Here is a 15,113-nt window from a genome sequence, read left to right as displayed (position 1 = left end):
TCTTCCGTGTTAGGTTCTTCTATGGTCTTAAGACCTCAGTGATCTTCCCATGTTGGGTTCTTCTATGGTCTTCAGACCTCAGTGATCTTCCGTGTTAGGTTCTTCTATGGTCTTCAGACCTCAGTGATCTTCCCATGTTGGGTTCTTCTATGGTCTTCAGACCTCAGTGATCTTCCCCATGTTGGGTTCTTCTAAGGCAGGGGTCACCAAACTACTGCCCTCCAGCTGTTGTGTAACTACACGTCCCATGAGGCATTGTAAAACCCTGACATTCACAGACATCACTCGGCATGTTGGGAATTGTAGTTCCTGAACAACTGGAGGGCTATATTTTGGAGACCCCTGTTCTATGGTCTTCAGACCTCAGTGATATTCCCATGTTAGGTCCTTGTATAATTTAAAGACATTGGTGATTGGTTAGTAGGGCCTTCGATTGTCCTCAATGCCCTATGAAATGTCTCTTCTGACTGCCACTCCCTATTTGTTGCCTAATGCTGTTTTTCTTTCTTGTTTATTCTCATAGTGTGATATTTGCTATTCATCATGCCGGCTCTTCTGGAGAGACCCAAGCTGACCAACACCATGGCCCGAGCCCTCCATCGGCATGTTATGATGGAGCGGGAACGCAAGCGACAAGGTTAGCCTCCAACTTTGGTGTAGTAGAAGGATGGTGTGGGTGTTCAAACTGAAGGGGAGGTCCATCTTGTCTTCTGTTTTCCACAGAGGAGGAGGAGGTGGATAAGATGATGGAGCAGAAGATGAGAGATGAACAAGAGAGGAGGAGAAAGAAGGAAATGGAGGAGAGGATGTCCCTGGAAGAGACCCGGGAACAGGTAAAGTCAGAATTCTGGACAGATTTCTATTTGTCCAATGGTATCGCCTCACGAGGGGCTCATATGAAAAAAAATCTGTGAGGAGCTGACCATATCTTCTCTCTGCTAACAGCACCATTTTCAGTGCAGAGATGCCAGCACCTTCTACTCCCCACACACAGAGGTGCTTCTAATAGAGGATTGACAACTCTAGAAAGGTCCATTGAAGTGGGTTACAGGAAGGAGGATCAGATTGATTGGGGGGGGGGGGGGGGGGTTGTTTGAGTGTGAAGTGGTGATCCGAGTAGTAGTAGATGTGAAGGCCTCTGTGAGGGGCCAGTGCCAGAATGATGATGTCTTCATTGTCCTGTATTTCTCCTCTCTGAACTCCTGACTCCTTTTATAGATCATGAAGCTCCAGGAGAAGCTGAACAAGTTACAAGAGGAAAAACATCAACTCTTTCTGCAGCTGAAGAAGGTTCTTCATGAAGAGGAGAAGAGGAGAAGGAAGGAGCAAAGGTGAGATTAGACAGAGCCCATGCACATTAAATGAGGCTGGATGTGACCCACACATGGTAGATGAGGCTGGGTGTGACCCACACATGGTAGATGAGGCTGGGTGTGACCCACACATGGTAGATGAGGCTGGGTGTGACCCACACACGGTAGATGAGGCTGGGTGTGACCCACACACGGTAGATGAGGCTGGGTGTGACCCACACACGGTAGATGAGGCTGGGTGTGACCCACACACGGTAGATGAGGCAGGGTGTGACCCACACACGGTAGATGAGGCAGGGTGTGACCCACACACGGTAGATGAGGCTGGTTGTGACCCACACACGGTAGATGAGGCTGGGTGTGACCCACACACGGTAGATGAGGCTGGATGGCTCCCACGCACGGTAGATGAGGCTGGGTGGGTCCCACGCACGGTAGATGAGGCTGGGTGGGTCCCACGCACGGTAGATGAGGCTGGGTGGGTCCCACGCACGGTAGATGAGGCTGGGTGGGTCCCACGCACGGTAGATGAGGCTGGGTGGGTCCCACGCACGGTAGATGAGGCTGGGTGGGTCCCACGCACGGTAGATGAGGCTGGGTGGGTCCCACGCACGGTAGATGAGGCTGGGTGGGTCCCACGCACGGTAGATGAGGCTGGGTGGGTCCCACGCACGGTAGATGAGGCTGGGTGGGTCCCACGCACGGTAGATGAGGCTGGGTGGGTCCCACGCACGGTAGATGAGGCTGGGTGGGTCCCACGCACGGTAGATGAGGCTGGGTGGGTCCCACGCACGGTAGATGGGGCCCACGCACGGTAGATGAGGCTGGATGGGACCCACACACGGTAGATGATAGATGAGGCTGGATGGGGCCCACGCACGGTAGATGAGGCTGGATGGGACCCACACACGGTAGATGATAGATGAGGCTGAATGGGTCCCACACACGGTAGATGATTCTGGATGGGTCCCACACAGGGTGGATGATTCTGGATGGCTCCCACGCACGGTAGATGAGGCTGGATGGGGCCCACACACGGTAGATGAGGCTGGATGGGGCCCACACACGGTAGATGAGGCTGGATGGGGCCCACACACGGTAGATGAGGCTGGATGGGGCCCACACACGGTAGATGAGGCTGGATGGGGCCCACACACGGTAGATGAGGCTGGATGGGGCCCACACACGGTAGATGAGGCTGGATGGGGCCCACACATGGTAGGTAGTCTATACTGTCTACTTAGGGTTAGTGATGAACATGGCAAAGCCTTTTTTTCTTATAAACAGTATACAGAAAACTGAGGTGATGACGGGCAATGGGGAGGGCTTTGTGGTGAATGGAGGGAGTTCTGTGTGGTGAATGGAGGGAGTTCTGTGTGGTGATTGGAGGGAGTTCTGTGTGGTCTAATGAATATTTGAGGTGACCCCTGTTTGTCTTCTTCTAGGGACACTTGCACGCAGTATTTGAAGGACCTTGGCAGGTAAGTTGTTCTATCTACATCTGGGAGAACTAAGCAGAGATCTTCTGTGGGTATCGGCAGCCTCAAATCCTTCTGTCTCTTCATGTCATCATCCCCAGACAGACTCCATGATGGTGAGATCAGGGCTCTGTTGGGGCCAAACCATCACTTCCAGGACTCTTTCTTCTTTCTTCTCACTGAAGATAGTTTTTAATCACAATGGCTGTATGTTTGGGGTGTTTGTCCTGCTGCAGAATAAATTTGGGGCCAATTGCGCACAGTTGTTAGTAGAGTAGTGGATGGAGTCAGAGGACGGTGTCAAAGGACAGGAACAGTTTTCAGGGTCACTTTAGAGCAGAGGACAGTGTGGGTGGGGCAGTGGACGACATGTCGGTGAGGCAGAGGGCGGCCTCGGTGGGGATGTTGTCAGTGGGGCAGAGGGTGGCGGCGGTGGGGTGGGGCGGGGCAAAGAGTAGGGTAGTGGACAGCGTCACTGGGGCAGAGGATGTTGTCAGTATGGCAATAGACGGCGTCATTGGGGCAGAGGGCAGTGTTAGTTGGACAGAGGATGTTGTCAGTAGGGCAGTGGACTTCGTCATTGGGGCAGAGGGTGGTGTCAGTAGAGCAGAAGATAGGTTCGGTACAGCACAGTAGCGCAGTGGATGGTATGTCAGTAGAGCGCAGGACAGTGTCGGTGGACACTGGGCGGAGCGCAGGGCGGTGTCGGTGGACACTGTGGGCGGAGCGCAGGACGGTGTCGGTGGACACTGTGGGCGGAGCGCAGGACGGTGTCGGTGGACACTGTGGGCGGAGCGCAGGACGGTGTCGGTGGACACTGTGGGCGGAGCGCAGGACGGTGTCGGTGGACACTGTGGGCGGAGCGCAGGACGGTGTCGGTGGACACTGTGGGCGGAGCGCAGGACGGTGTCGGTGGACACTGTGGGCGGAGCGCAGGACGGTGTCGGTGGACACTGTGGGCGGAGCGCAGGGCGGTGTCGGTGGACACTGTGGGCGGAGCGCAGGACGGTGTCGGTGGACACTGTGGGCGGAGCGCAGGGCGGTGTCGGTGGACACTGTGGGCGGAGCGCAGGGCGGTGTCGGTGGACACTGTGGGCGGAGCGCAGGGCGGTGTCGGTGGACACTGTGGGCGGAGCGCAGGGCGGTGTCGGTGGACACTGTGGGCGGAGCGCAGGGCGGTGTCGGTGGACACTGTGGGCGGAGCGCAGGGCGGTGTCGGTGGACACTGTGGGCGGAGCGCAGGGCGGTGTCGGTGGACACTGTGGGCGGAGCGCAGGGCGGTGTCGGTGGACACTGTGGGCGGAGCGCAGGACGGTGTCGGTGGACACTGTGGGCGGAGCGCAGGACGGTGTCGGTGGACACTGTGGGCGGAGCGCAGGACGGTGTCGGTGGACACTGTGGGCGGAGCGCAGGACGGTGTCGGTGGACACTGTGGGCGGAGCGCAGGACGGTGTCGGTGGACACTGTGGGCGGAGCGCAGGACGGTGTCGGTGGACACTGTGGGCGGAGCGCAGGACGGTGTCGGTGGACACTGTGGGCGGAGCGCAGGGCGGTGTCGGTGGACACTGTGGGCGGAGCGCAGGGCGGTGTCGGTGGACACTGTGGGCGGAGCGCAGGGCGGTGTCGGTGGACACTGTGGGCGGAGCGCAGGGCGGTGTCGGTGGACACTGTGGGCGGAGCGCAGGGCGGTGTCGGTGGACACTGTGGGCGGAGCGCAGGGCGGTGTCGGTGGACACTGTGGGCGGAGCGCAGGGCGGTGTCGGTGGACACTGTGGGCGGAGCGCAGGGCGGTGTCGGTGGACACTGGGCGGAGCGCAGGGCGGTGTCGGTGGACACTGTGGGCGGAGCGCAGGGCGGTGTCGGTGGACACTGTGGGCGGAGCGCAGGGCGGTGTCGGTGGACACTGTGGGCGGAGCGCAGGGCGGTGTCGGTGGACACTGTGGGCGGAGCGCAGGGCGGTGTCGGTGGACACTGTGGGCGGAGCGCAGGGCGGTGTCGGTGGACACTGTGGGCGGAGCGCAGGGCGGTGTCGGTGGACACTGGGCGGAGCGCAGGGCGGTGTCGGTGGACACTGTGGGCGGAGCGCAGGACGGTGTCGGTGGACACTGTGGGCGGAGCGCAGGACGGTGTCGGTGGACACTGTGGGCGGAGCGCAGGACGGTGTCGGTGGACACTGTGGGCGGAGCGCAGGACGGTGTCGGTGGACACTGTGGGCGGAGCGCAGGGCGGTGTCGGTGGACACTGTGGGCGGAGCGCAGGGCGGTGTCGGTGGACACTGTGGGCGGAGCGCAGGGCGGTGTCGGTGGACACTGTGGGCGGAGCGCAGGGCGGTGTCGGTGGACACTGTGGGCGGAGCGCAGGGCGGTGTCGGTGGACACTGTGGGCGGAGCGCAGGGCGGTGTCGGTGGACACTGTGGGCGGAGCGCAGGGCGGTGTCGGTGGACACTGTGGGCGGAGCGCAGGGCGGTGTCGGTGGACACTGTGGGCGGAGCGCAGGACGGTGTCGGTGGACACTGTGGGCGGAGCGCAGGGCGGTGTCGGTGGACACTGTGGGCGGAGCGCAGGGCGGTGTCGGTGGACACTGGGCGGAGCGCAGGGCGGTGTCGGTGGACACTGTGGGCGGAGCGCAGGGCGGTGTCGGTGGACACTGTGGGCGGAGCGCAGGGCGGTGTCGGTGGACACTGTGGGCGGAGCGCAGGGCGGTGTCGGTGGACACTGTGGGCGGAGCGCAGGGCCTGTCAGTAGAGGACAGTGTTGGTTAAAAGAATTTGATGCTGGCTTCAAGGCAAAGCGGGAAAGTCACCCCAAATATCGATTGGCGTTTTGTAAATTGATAAAGAAAACAAAATATAGATTTGTGAAAGCGTTCTTACTTCCCACCTGCCTAAATCTTTTGCACAGCGCCGTATATTTCGGGGAGAAGGAAGGAGGTTTAGCATTGTGTGTGCTCAGACTCTGTATTGTCTCTTCCTCCCGCAGTGACCTCAGCACTCTGACATCTGCCGCCTACCAGCAGGGCATGGTAATGCACGCCGGGGCTCACCTCCTCAACATGCAGGGTAAGATGTCTCCTGTACAGCCTGTCACATGACACGTGTCCTACATCCCTGGCCTGGGGTCAGACTGCTCTTCCTGATGTCACAGTGTACAAGGAGGTGTTATCTCTGCTACGACATCACACAGGACCAGTCCTAACCCCACACAGGAAGTGACATCACCCAGGACCAGTCCTAACCCCACACAGGAAGTGACATCACCCAGGACCAGTCCTAACCCCACACAGGAAGTGACATCACCCAGGACCAGTCCTAACCCCACACAGGAAGTGACATCACCCAGGACCAGTCCTAACCCCACACAGGAAGTGACATCACCCAGGACCAGTCCTAACCCCACACAGGAAGTGACATCACACAGGACCAGTCCTAACCCCGCACAGGACCAGTCCTAACCCCACACAGGAAGTGACATCACACAGGACCAGTCCTAACCCCACACAGGAAGTGACATCACACAGGACCAGTCCTAGCCCCACACAGGAAGTGACATCACACAGGACCAGTCCTAACCCCACACAGGAAGTGACATCACACAGGACCAGTCCTAACCCCACACAGGAAGTGACATTACCCAGGACCAGTCCTAACCCCGCACAGGGAGTGACATCACCCAGGACCAGTCCTAAACACACGCACAGGAAGTGACATCACCCAGGACCAGTCCTAAACACACGCAGGAAGTGACATTACCCAGGACCAGTCATAACCACACACGCAGGAAGTGACATTACCCAGGACCAGTCCTAACCCCGCACAGGAAGTGACATCACCCAGGACCAGTCCTAACCCCGCACAGGAAGTGACATCACCCAGGACCAGTCCTAACCCCACACAGGAAGTGACATCACACAGGACCAGTCCTAACCCCACACAGGAAGTGACATCACCCAGGACCAGTCCTAACCCCACACAGGAAGTGACATCACACAGGACCAGTCCTAACCCCGCACAGGACCAGTCCTAGCCCCACACAGGAAGTGACATCACACAGGACCAGTCCTAACCCCACACAGGAAGTGACATCACACAGGACCAGTCCTAACCCCACACAGGAAGTGACATTACCCAGGACCAGTCCTAACCCCGCACAGGGAGTGACATCACCCAGGACCAGTCCTAAACACACGCACAGGAAGTGACATCACCCAGGACCAGTCCTAACCACACACACAGGAAGTGACATCACCCAGGACCAGTCCTAAACACACGCAGGAAGTGACATTACCCAGGACCAGTCCTAACCACACACGCAGGAAGTGACATTACCCAGGACCAGTCCTAACCACACACACAGGAAGTGACATCACCCAGGACCAGTCCTAATCACACACACAGGAAGTGACATCACCCAGGACCAGTCCTAATCACACACACAGGAAGTGACATCACCCAGGACCAGTCCTAACCACACACACAGGAAGTGACATCACCCGGGACCAGTCCTAACCACACACAGAGGAAGTGACATCACCCGGGACCAGTCCTAACCACACACAGAGGAAGTGACATCACACAGGACCAGTCCTAACCACACACACAGGAAGTGACATCACCCGGGACCAGTCCTAACCACACACACAGGAAGTGACATCACCCGGGACCAGTCCTAACCACACACACAGGAAGTGACATCACCCGGGACCAGTCCTAACCACACACACAGGAAGTGACATCACCCAGGACCAGTCCTAACCACACACACAGGAAGTGACATCACCCAGGACCAGTCCTAACCACACACACACACAGGAAGTGACATCACCCAGGACCAGTCCTAACCACACACACAGGAAGTGACATCACCCAGGACCAGTCCTAACCACACACACACACAGGAAGTGACATCACCCAGGACCAGTCCTAACCACACACACAGGAAGTGACATCACCCGGGACCAGTCCTAACCACACACACAGGAAGTGACATCACCCGGGACCAGTCCTAACCACACAGAGGAAGTGACATCACCCGGGACCAGTCCTAACCACACACAGAGGAAGTGACATCACCCGGGACCAGTCCTAACCACACACACACAGGAAGTGACATCACCCGGGACCAGTCCTAACCACACACACACAGAAAGTGACATCACCCGGGACCAGTCCTAACCACACACAGAGGAAGTGACATCACACAGGACCAGTCCTAACCACACACACAGGAAGTGACATCACACAGGACCAGTCCTAACCACACACACAGGAAGTGACATCACACGGGACCAGTCTTCCGGTGGAGTAGAGACGTCTTGTAAGGGTGTGTAGACATGAACCTCCTGAATGTCCTCTTCTTCCATCCTTCTTACAGGGAGCCCTGGAGGTCATTCCCGGCACAGCTCTCTTATGGCCGATCGGGCCAAGCAGATGTTTGGTCCTCCCGTTATAACTGTGAGTACCGTTTTCTCTTCCTTCGTTGTTCTAAGACCCCTTTCACACCAAGCCGTTTTTAGTGGCGCTATTTGGCTGCTAGCGGGTTTGTTTTTAACCCCCTGCTAGCGGCTGAAAAGGGGTTAAATCCACCCGCAAAACGCCGGCGGTATCCCATCAATGGGGAGCTGCGGTGAGTTCACCGCTGCAAAGAAGCTGCGGGCAGGACTTTTTGTGACACCCCGCCAGCGCGCCGCTCCAGTGTGAAATGCCCACGGTGTGAAAGGGTCTTCTAGTCCTCTGCCTCGGAATTTCATCTCATTCATTTAACTTCCTCACAGGGCCGTCATTATTCGACACAGCCATCCTTCAGTCCCACTGCGGCAGAACATGGCCAGTACCAGACCAGCCAATCGGGTCACAGCCCCTATACCGTCAGCCAGTCACAGCACAGCTTTGGAGCAGCCCAGGCTGGACCGGTCAGCTATACAGGCAGCCAGCCTATCAGAGGTCAGAATGGCTTTCAGGTCACATGGAAGATTCTGTGAATTGTTTTCTGCTATTCTAATTCCGATATTAATATAATTCTCATTTTCTCTTCTAGGTCCTTCTGCTTTCCCCACCATGCAGTACCTGTCCCACCAGCAGCAAGGATATGCAGTCCATGGTCATTATACTGGAGCTCATGCAGGTTCGACCTTCTCTCACTTTCTATGCACCAAGACCCTCATCCCCTGCCTCAGCCTCATTGCCATTGCCCTGCTAGGGACATAGATAAAACTCTCCTCGCTCCGGCCTTGTCACCTAGAGATGTTGGTAGAACCTTTCCCTCACCAGCCTCATCATGTTTGTCCTGCATGAGATGTAGGTAGAACTACCCTCCCCTATAACCATTGTCCATATAAAGCTAGAACTCCCCCCCCCCCCCCTCTCTCTGATCTTAGTCTGATCCCCTGGACCCCCGTCTACCCTAGACTCTGATCCCCTGGACCCCCGTCTACCCTAGACTCTGATTCCCTGGACCTCCCTGTCTACCCTAGACTCTGATCCCCTGGACCCCCCCCGTCTACCCTAGACTCTGATCCCCTGGACCTCCCCGTCTACCCTAGACTCTGATCCCCTGGACCTCCCCGTCTACCCTAGACTTCGATCGCTTAGACTCTGATCCCTTCGATCTGTTACAGCCCAATCCCTTTAGACTCCAATCCATAGATTCTGTTCCCCTTATATTCCCATCCCTTAGTCTCCAAGCCCTTCCTTTTCTGATCTATTTGTTTCTGATTCCGCCGACTTCAGACCCGTAGTCTCCGATTCCCGCCGGCTTCAGACCCGTAGTCTCCGATTCCCGCCGGCTTCAGACCCGTAGTCTCCGATTCCCGCCGGCTTCAGACCCGTAGTCTCCGATTCCCGCCGGCTTCAGACCCGTAGTCTCCGATTCCCGCCGGCTTCAGACCCGTAGTCTCCGATTCCCGCCGGCTTCAGACCCGTAGTCTCCGATTCCCGCCGGCTTCAGACCCGTAGTCTCCGATTCCCGCCGGCTTCAGACCCGTAGTCTCCGATTCCCGCCGGCTTCAGACCCGTAGTCTCCGATTCCCGCCGGCTTCAGACCCGTAGTCTCCGATTCCCGCCGGCTTCAGACCCGTAGTCTCCGATTCCCGCCGACTTCAGACCCTTAGTCTCCGATTCCCGCCGACTTCAGGCCCTTAGTCTCCGATTCCCGCCGACTTCAGGCCCTTAGCCTCCGATTCCCGCCGACTTCAGGCCCTTAGCCTCCGATTCCCGCCGACTTCAGACCCGTAGTCTCCGATTCCCGCCGACTTCAGACCCGTAGTCTCCGATTCCCGCCGACTTCAGGCCCTTAGCTTCCGATTCCCGCCGACTTCAGACCCGTAGTCTCCGATTCCCGCCGACTTCAGACCCGTAGTCTCTTTGGGCACCTTCTGCTAATGTTGTGTTTGGTGAGCACTGATTCTGAGCATGCCCGTTTGTACTTTCAGCTTTTGTGTGTCGGACTTGTGTACTGACCATACGAAAATCTGACAACACATCGTTGTCCACCGAAAGATTTACTAGCCTGCCAGCCAACATTTGTTGGTGGAAAGTTGGACAACACTTGTCTGAGCGTACTAACTGTAAGATTTTAGGCCAACAGTCTGTCATTCCCTGTCAAAAATCCGATCGTGTGTACGAGGCTTAAGTCTCCAGTTCCTTACACGTCGCTCCATTAGACTCTGATACCCTAGGCTCCCATCCCTGAGACTCCAATATTTCACTCTCCCATTTCTTCGATCTACTAGACTCCAAAATCTTCTACTCTGATCCTTTGACTATGACCTCATCGATCTGTTAAACATCAATCCCTCAGACTCTGATCTGTTAAAGGCCAATCCCCTGGACCCCGTTCACTTAGACTCTGGTCCCCTAGATCTGATCTCCCTGACTCCAGAACACAAGTGATATGGTGTATGGAAGGTTCTGTCCTGTTTAGTATCTCGCCCTGCGCTCTCCAATGTGTGATTTCATTCCTTCTACTGCTGGATACAGAAATCAGGCTGACTGTTCCCCTCTGTGTCCTCCTCCAGGGTTTATCCCTCCCAGCAGCGGCATTCCTCTCCAGAAGCAGCTTGAACACGCCAACCAGCAGTCTGGCTTCACCGATTCTGTGAGTAGCCCATATCTGTCTGTCTCATGACTGAACTGTGGCCCCCCATCGGGTGACCAATGATCAATATGTTCAATATGAATATATAATATATACCCACTATGTGGCCAAGAGTATGGGGTCCCCAAAATCATCATACCCATTATATGGCCCAAAGTATAGGGTCACATGACCATCGCACCCACTATATGGCTAAAAGTATGTGAACCCCCTTCCAGATGATGGCGTTTAGGTGTCTCCAGTGAAGGGTCCTGGTAATACTCCATTAGGTGTCTCCAGTGAGGGGTCCTGGTAATATTCCATCAGGTGTCTCCAGTGAAGGGTCCTGGTAATACTCCATCAGGTGTCTCCAGTGAAGGGTCCTGGTAATACTCCATCAGGTGTCTCCAGTGACGGGTCCTGGTAATACTCCATCAGGTGTCTCCAGTGAAGGGTCCTGGTAATAATCCATCAGGTGTCTCCAGTGAAGGGTCCTGGTAATAATCCATCAGGTGTCTCCAGTGAAGGGTCCTGGTAATAATCCATCAGGTGTCTCCAGTGAAGGGTCCTGGTAATAATCCATCAGGTGTCTCCAGTGAAGGGTCCTGGTAATACTACATCAGGTGTCTCCAGTGAAGGGTCCTGGTAATAGTCCATCAGGTGTCTCCAGTGAAGGGTCCTGGTAATACTACATCAGGTGTCTCCAGTGAAGGGTCCTGGTAATGCTCCATCAGGTGTCTCCAGTGAAGGGTCCTGGTAATACTCCATCAGGTGTCTGTAGTGAAGGGTCCTGGTAATACTCCATCAGGTGTCTGTAGTGAAGGGTCCTGGTAATATTCCATCAGGTGTCTCCAGTGAGGGGTCCTGGTAATAGTCCATCAGGTGTCTCCAGTGAGGGGTCCTGGTAATAGTCCATCAGGTGTCTCCAGTGAGGGGTCCTGGTAATAGTCCATCAGGTGTCTCCAGTGAAGGGTCCTGGTAATATTCCATCAGGTGTCTCCAGTGAAGGGTCCTGGTAATACTCCATCAGGTGTCTGTAGTGAAGGGTCCTGGTAATATTCCATCAGGTGTCTCCAGTGAAGGGTCCTGGTAATACTCCATCAGGTGTCTCCAGTGAAGGGTCCTGGTAATAGTCCATCAGGTGTCTCCAGTGAGGGGTCCTGGTAATAGTCCATCAGGTGTCTCCAGTGAGGGGTCCTGGTAATAGTCCATCAGGTGTCTCCAGTGAAGGGTCCTGGTAATATTCCATCAGGTGTCTCCAGTGAAGGGTCCTGGTAATACTCCATCAGGTGTCTGTAGTGAAGGGTCCTGGTAATATTCCATCAGGTGTCTCCAGTGAAGGGTCCTGGTAATACTCCATCAGGTGTCTCCAGTGAAGGGTCCTGGTAATACTCCATCAGGTGTCTCCAGTGAAGGGTCCTGGTAATACTCCATCAGGTGTCTCCAGTGAAGGGTCCTGGTAATACTCCATCAGGTGTCTCCAGTGAAGGGTCCTGGTAATACTCCATCAGGTGTCTCCAGTGAAGGGTCCTGGTAATACTCCATCAGGTGTCTCCAGTGAGGGGTCCTGGTAATACTCCATCAGGTGTCTCCAGTGAAGGGTCCTGGTAATACTCCATCAGGTGTCTCCAGTGAAGGGTCCTGGTAATACTCCATCAGGTGTCTCCAGTGAAGGGTCCTGGTAATACTCCATCAGGTGTCTCCAGTGAAGGGTCCTGGTAATACTCCATCAGGTGTCTGTAGTGAAGGGTCCTGGTAATACTCCATCAGGTGTCTCCAGTGAAGGGTCCTGGTAATACTCCATCAGGTGTCTGTAGTGAAGGGTCCTGGTAATACTCCATCAGGTGTCTGTAGTGAAGGGTCCTGGTAATAGTCCATCAGGTGTCTCCAGTGAAGGGTCCTGGTAATAGTCCATCAGGTGTCTCCAGTGAAGGGTCCTGGTAATACTCCATCAGGTGTCTCCAGTGAAGGGTCCTGGTAATACTCCATCAGGTGTCTCCAGTGAAGGGTCCTGGTAATACTCCATCAGGTGTCTCCAGTGAAGGGTCCTGGTAATAATCCATCAGGTGTCTGTAGTGAAGGGTCCTGGTAATACTCCATCAGGTGTCTCCAGTGAAGGGTCCTGGTAATACTCCATCAGGTGTCTCCAGTGAGGGGTCCTGGTAATACTCCATCAGGTGTCTCCAGTGAAGGGTCCTGGTAATACTCCATCAGGTGTCTCCAGTGAGGGGTCCTGGTAATAGTCCATCAGGTGTCTCCAGTGAAGGGTCCTGGTAATATTCCATCAGGTGTCTCCAGTGAAGGGTCCTGGTAATACTCCATCAGGTGTCTCCAGTGAAGGGTCCTGGTAATATTCCATCAGGTGTCTCCAGTGAAGGGTCCTGGTAATATTCCATCAGGTGTCTCCAGTGAAGGGTCCTGGTAATACTCCATCAGGTGTCTCCAGTGAAGGGTCCTGGTAATATTCCATCAGGTGTCTCCAGTGAAGGGTCCTGGTAATATTCCATCAGGTGTCTGTAGTGAAGGGTCCTGGTAATACTCCATCAGGTGTCTGTAGTGAAGGGTCCTGGTAATAATCCATCAGGTGTCTCCAGTGAAGGGTCCTGGTAATACTCCATCAGGTGTCTGTAGTGAAGGGTCCTGGTAATAATCCATCAGGTGTCTCCAGTGAAGGGTCCTGGTAATATTCCATCAGGTGTCTCCAGTGAAGGGTCCTGGTAATACTCCATCAGGTGTCTCCAGTGAAGGGTCCTGGTAATACTCCATCAGGTGTCTCCAGTGAGGGGTCCTGGTAATACTCCATCAGGTGTCTCCAGTGAAGGGTCCTGGTAATAGTCCATCAGGTGTCTCCAGTGAAGGGTCCTGGTAATACTCCATCAGGTGTCTCCAGTGAAGGGTCCTGGTAATACTCCATCAGGTGTCTCCAGTGAAGGGTCCTGGTAATACTCCATCAGGTGTCTCCAGTGAAGGGTCCTGGTAATACTCCATCGGGTGTCTCCAGTGAAGGGTCCTGGTAATAATCCATCAGGTGTCTCCAGTGAAGGGTCCTGGTAATAGTCCATCAGGTGTCTCCAGTGAGGGGTCCTGGTAATACTCCATCAGGTGTCTCCAGTGAAGGGTCCTGGTAATACTCCATCAGGTGTCTCCAGTGAAGGGTCCTGGTAATACTCCATCAGGTGTCTCCAGTGAAGGGTCCTGGTAATACTCCATCGGGTGTCTCCAGTGAAGGGTCCTGGTAATAATCCATCAGGTGTCTCCAGTGAAGGGTCCTGGTAATAGTCCATCAGGTGTCTCCAGTGAAGGGTCCTGGTAATACTCCATCAGGTGTCTCCAGTGAAGGGTCCTGGTAATAATCCATCAGGTGTCTGTAGTGAAGGGTCCTGGTAATATTCCATCAGGTGCCTCCAGTGAAGGGTCCTGGTAATACTCCATCAGGTGTCTCCACTGGAGACATTATAGACAATTGTGCTGTTCCAGCTCGGTGGTAACTGTTTGAAGACCCTTTGCTGTTCCACCATGACGGTGCACCCCCCCCCATGTGTACAAAGGCAGCTCCATAAAGACATGGTGTGACCATGACCTACATATTAATGGCCATGTTCTGGAATGGAGGGTCCAGTAAGCTCATATGAGTGAGCTTCCCTTCTCTTGGGTAATACAAGGTAACGGACAACTGTCTGGCATTGGTCAGGTATGAACAGGTTGTTGGCCATCAAGTGTATTGGTGGCATGGTGGGACATACGCTTGGTGGCACACAAGTAGCACTGGGGGGGGGGGGGGGGGTCACATGACCCTTGGCCTTATCCTACTTTCTAGCTCTATTCCTCAGCACATCCATCCTGTGGTGGCATCTCAGGGGGGTTTTCACCAGAACCTTTGTGGTGGAAATGAACAGATAGACTAGGACATCACATTATACTTTCCAACAGAGTTGAGCGCTGTGTATTATCTCCACAAACCCCAATGGAGATGTCTCTTCCCTGCTGGAGCAGGATTGCCCTGGGGTGGTGGTTGCCGTTTGGTCTGAGGTCAGTAATGGGGGTTATTGATGAGATGGGGAGGGCAAGTACAGCTATTTATCTACATTTTGCTGCAGCACCTCTCTGTTTCCCCCAGTGATGAGCACAGCTGTTAGAAAATGGAGAGGGGGAGGGTACATTGTCGTCCTCACAGGGCAGAGTCATATTTATTCATACTTCTGAACGGTGTCTGGATGAGGATGTGCCCTGACCAGCTTCTGTTTTATTGTAG

At 55.1% G+C, this 15,113-nt stretch overlaps 1 protein-coding gene and 1 long non-coding RNA gene across 7 annotated transcripts in view; both read left to right on the top strand.

Moving 5' to 3' along the window:
* The window catches only part of LOC143962446 (G protein pathway suppressor 2-like), a 39,814-nt gene that overhangs the window by 11,291 nt on the left and 13,410 nt on the right, over positions 1-15,113 (top strand). For both annotated transcript variants that reach the window (XM_077471719.1, XM_077471718.1), the window contains exons 2-10: positions 524-637; positions 724-833; positions 1,219-1,331; positions 2,759-2,794; positions 5,771-5,850; positions 8,162-8,241; positions 8,562-8,730; positions 8,825-8,911; positions 10,803-10,882. In XM_077471719.1, coding sequence (XP_077327845.1) covers positions 544-637; positions 724-833; positions 1,219-1,331; positions 2,759-2,794; positions 5,771-5,850; positions 8,162-8,241; positions 8,562-8,730; positions 8,825-8,911; positions 10,803-10,882 — 849 coding nt within the window. In that variant the 5' untranslated portion in view covers positions 524-543. The remainder of the gene's footprint in view (positions 1-523; positions 638-723; positions 834-1,218; positions 1,332-2,758; positions 2,795-5,770; positions 5,851-8,161; positions 8,242-8,561; positions 8,731-8,824; positions 8,912-10,802; positions 10,883-15,113) is intronic.
* On the top strand, positions 10,911-15,102 carry LOC143962447 (uncharacterized). Of its 5 annotated transcripts, none has more exons than XR_013270693.1 (3): positions 10,911-12,927; positions 13,002-13,371; positions 13,520-15,101. It is a non-coding gene; the product is annotated as an uncharacterized LOC143962447 (long non-coding RNA). The 5 variants fall into 5 exon arrangements; XR_013270688.1 differs by having other exon boundaries at positions 10,915-11,891; positions 11,929-13,371; positions 13,520-15,098; XR_013270690.1 differs by having other exon boundaries at positions 10,916-12,002; positions 12,077-13,371; positions 13,520-15,097.

This window comes from Lithobates pipiens, unplaced genomic scaffold (genome assembly GCF_037356315.1).
Source record: "Lithobates pipiens isolate NorthernLeopardFrog02 unplaced genomic scaffold, aLitPip1_a1.2 Scaffold_8, whole genome shotgun sequence".
NCBI lineage: Eukaryota > Metazoa > Chordata > Amphibia > Anura > Ranidae > Lithobates > Lithobates pipiens.
Note: the sequence above shows the minus strand (reverse complement) of the source record. Positions and strands in the feature narration are given on the sequence as shown.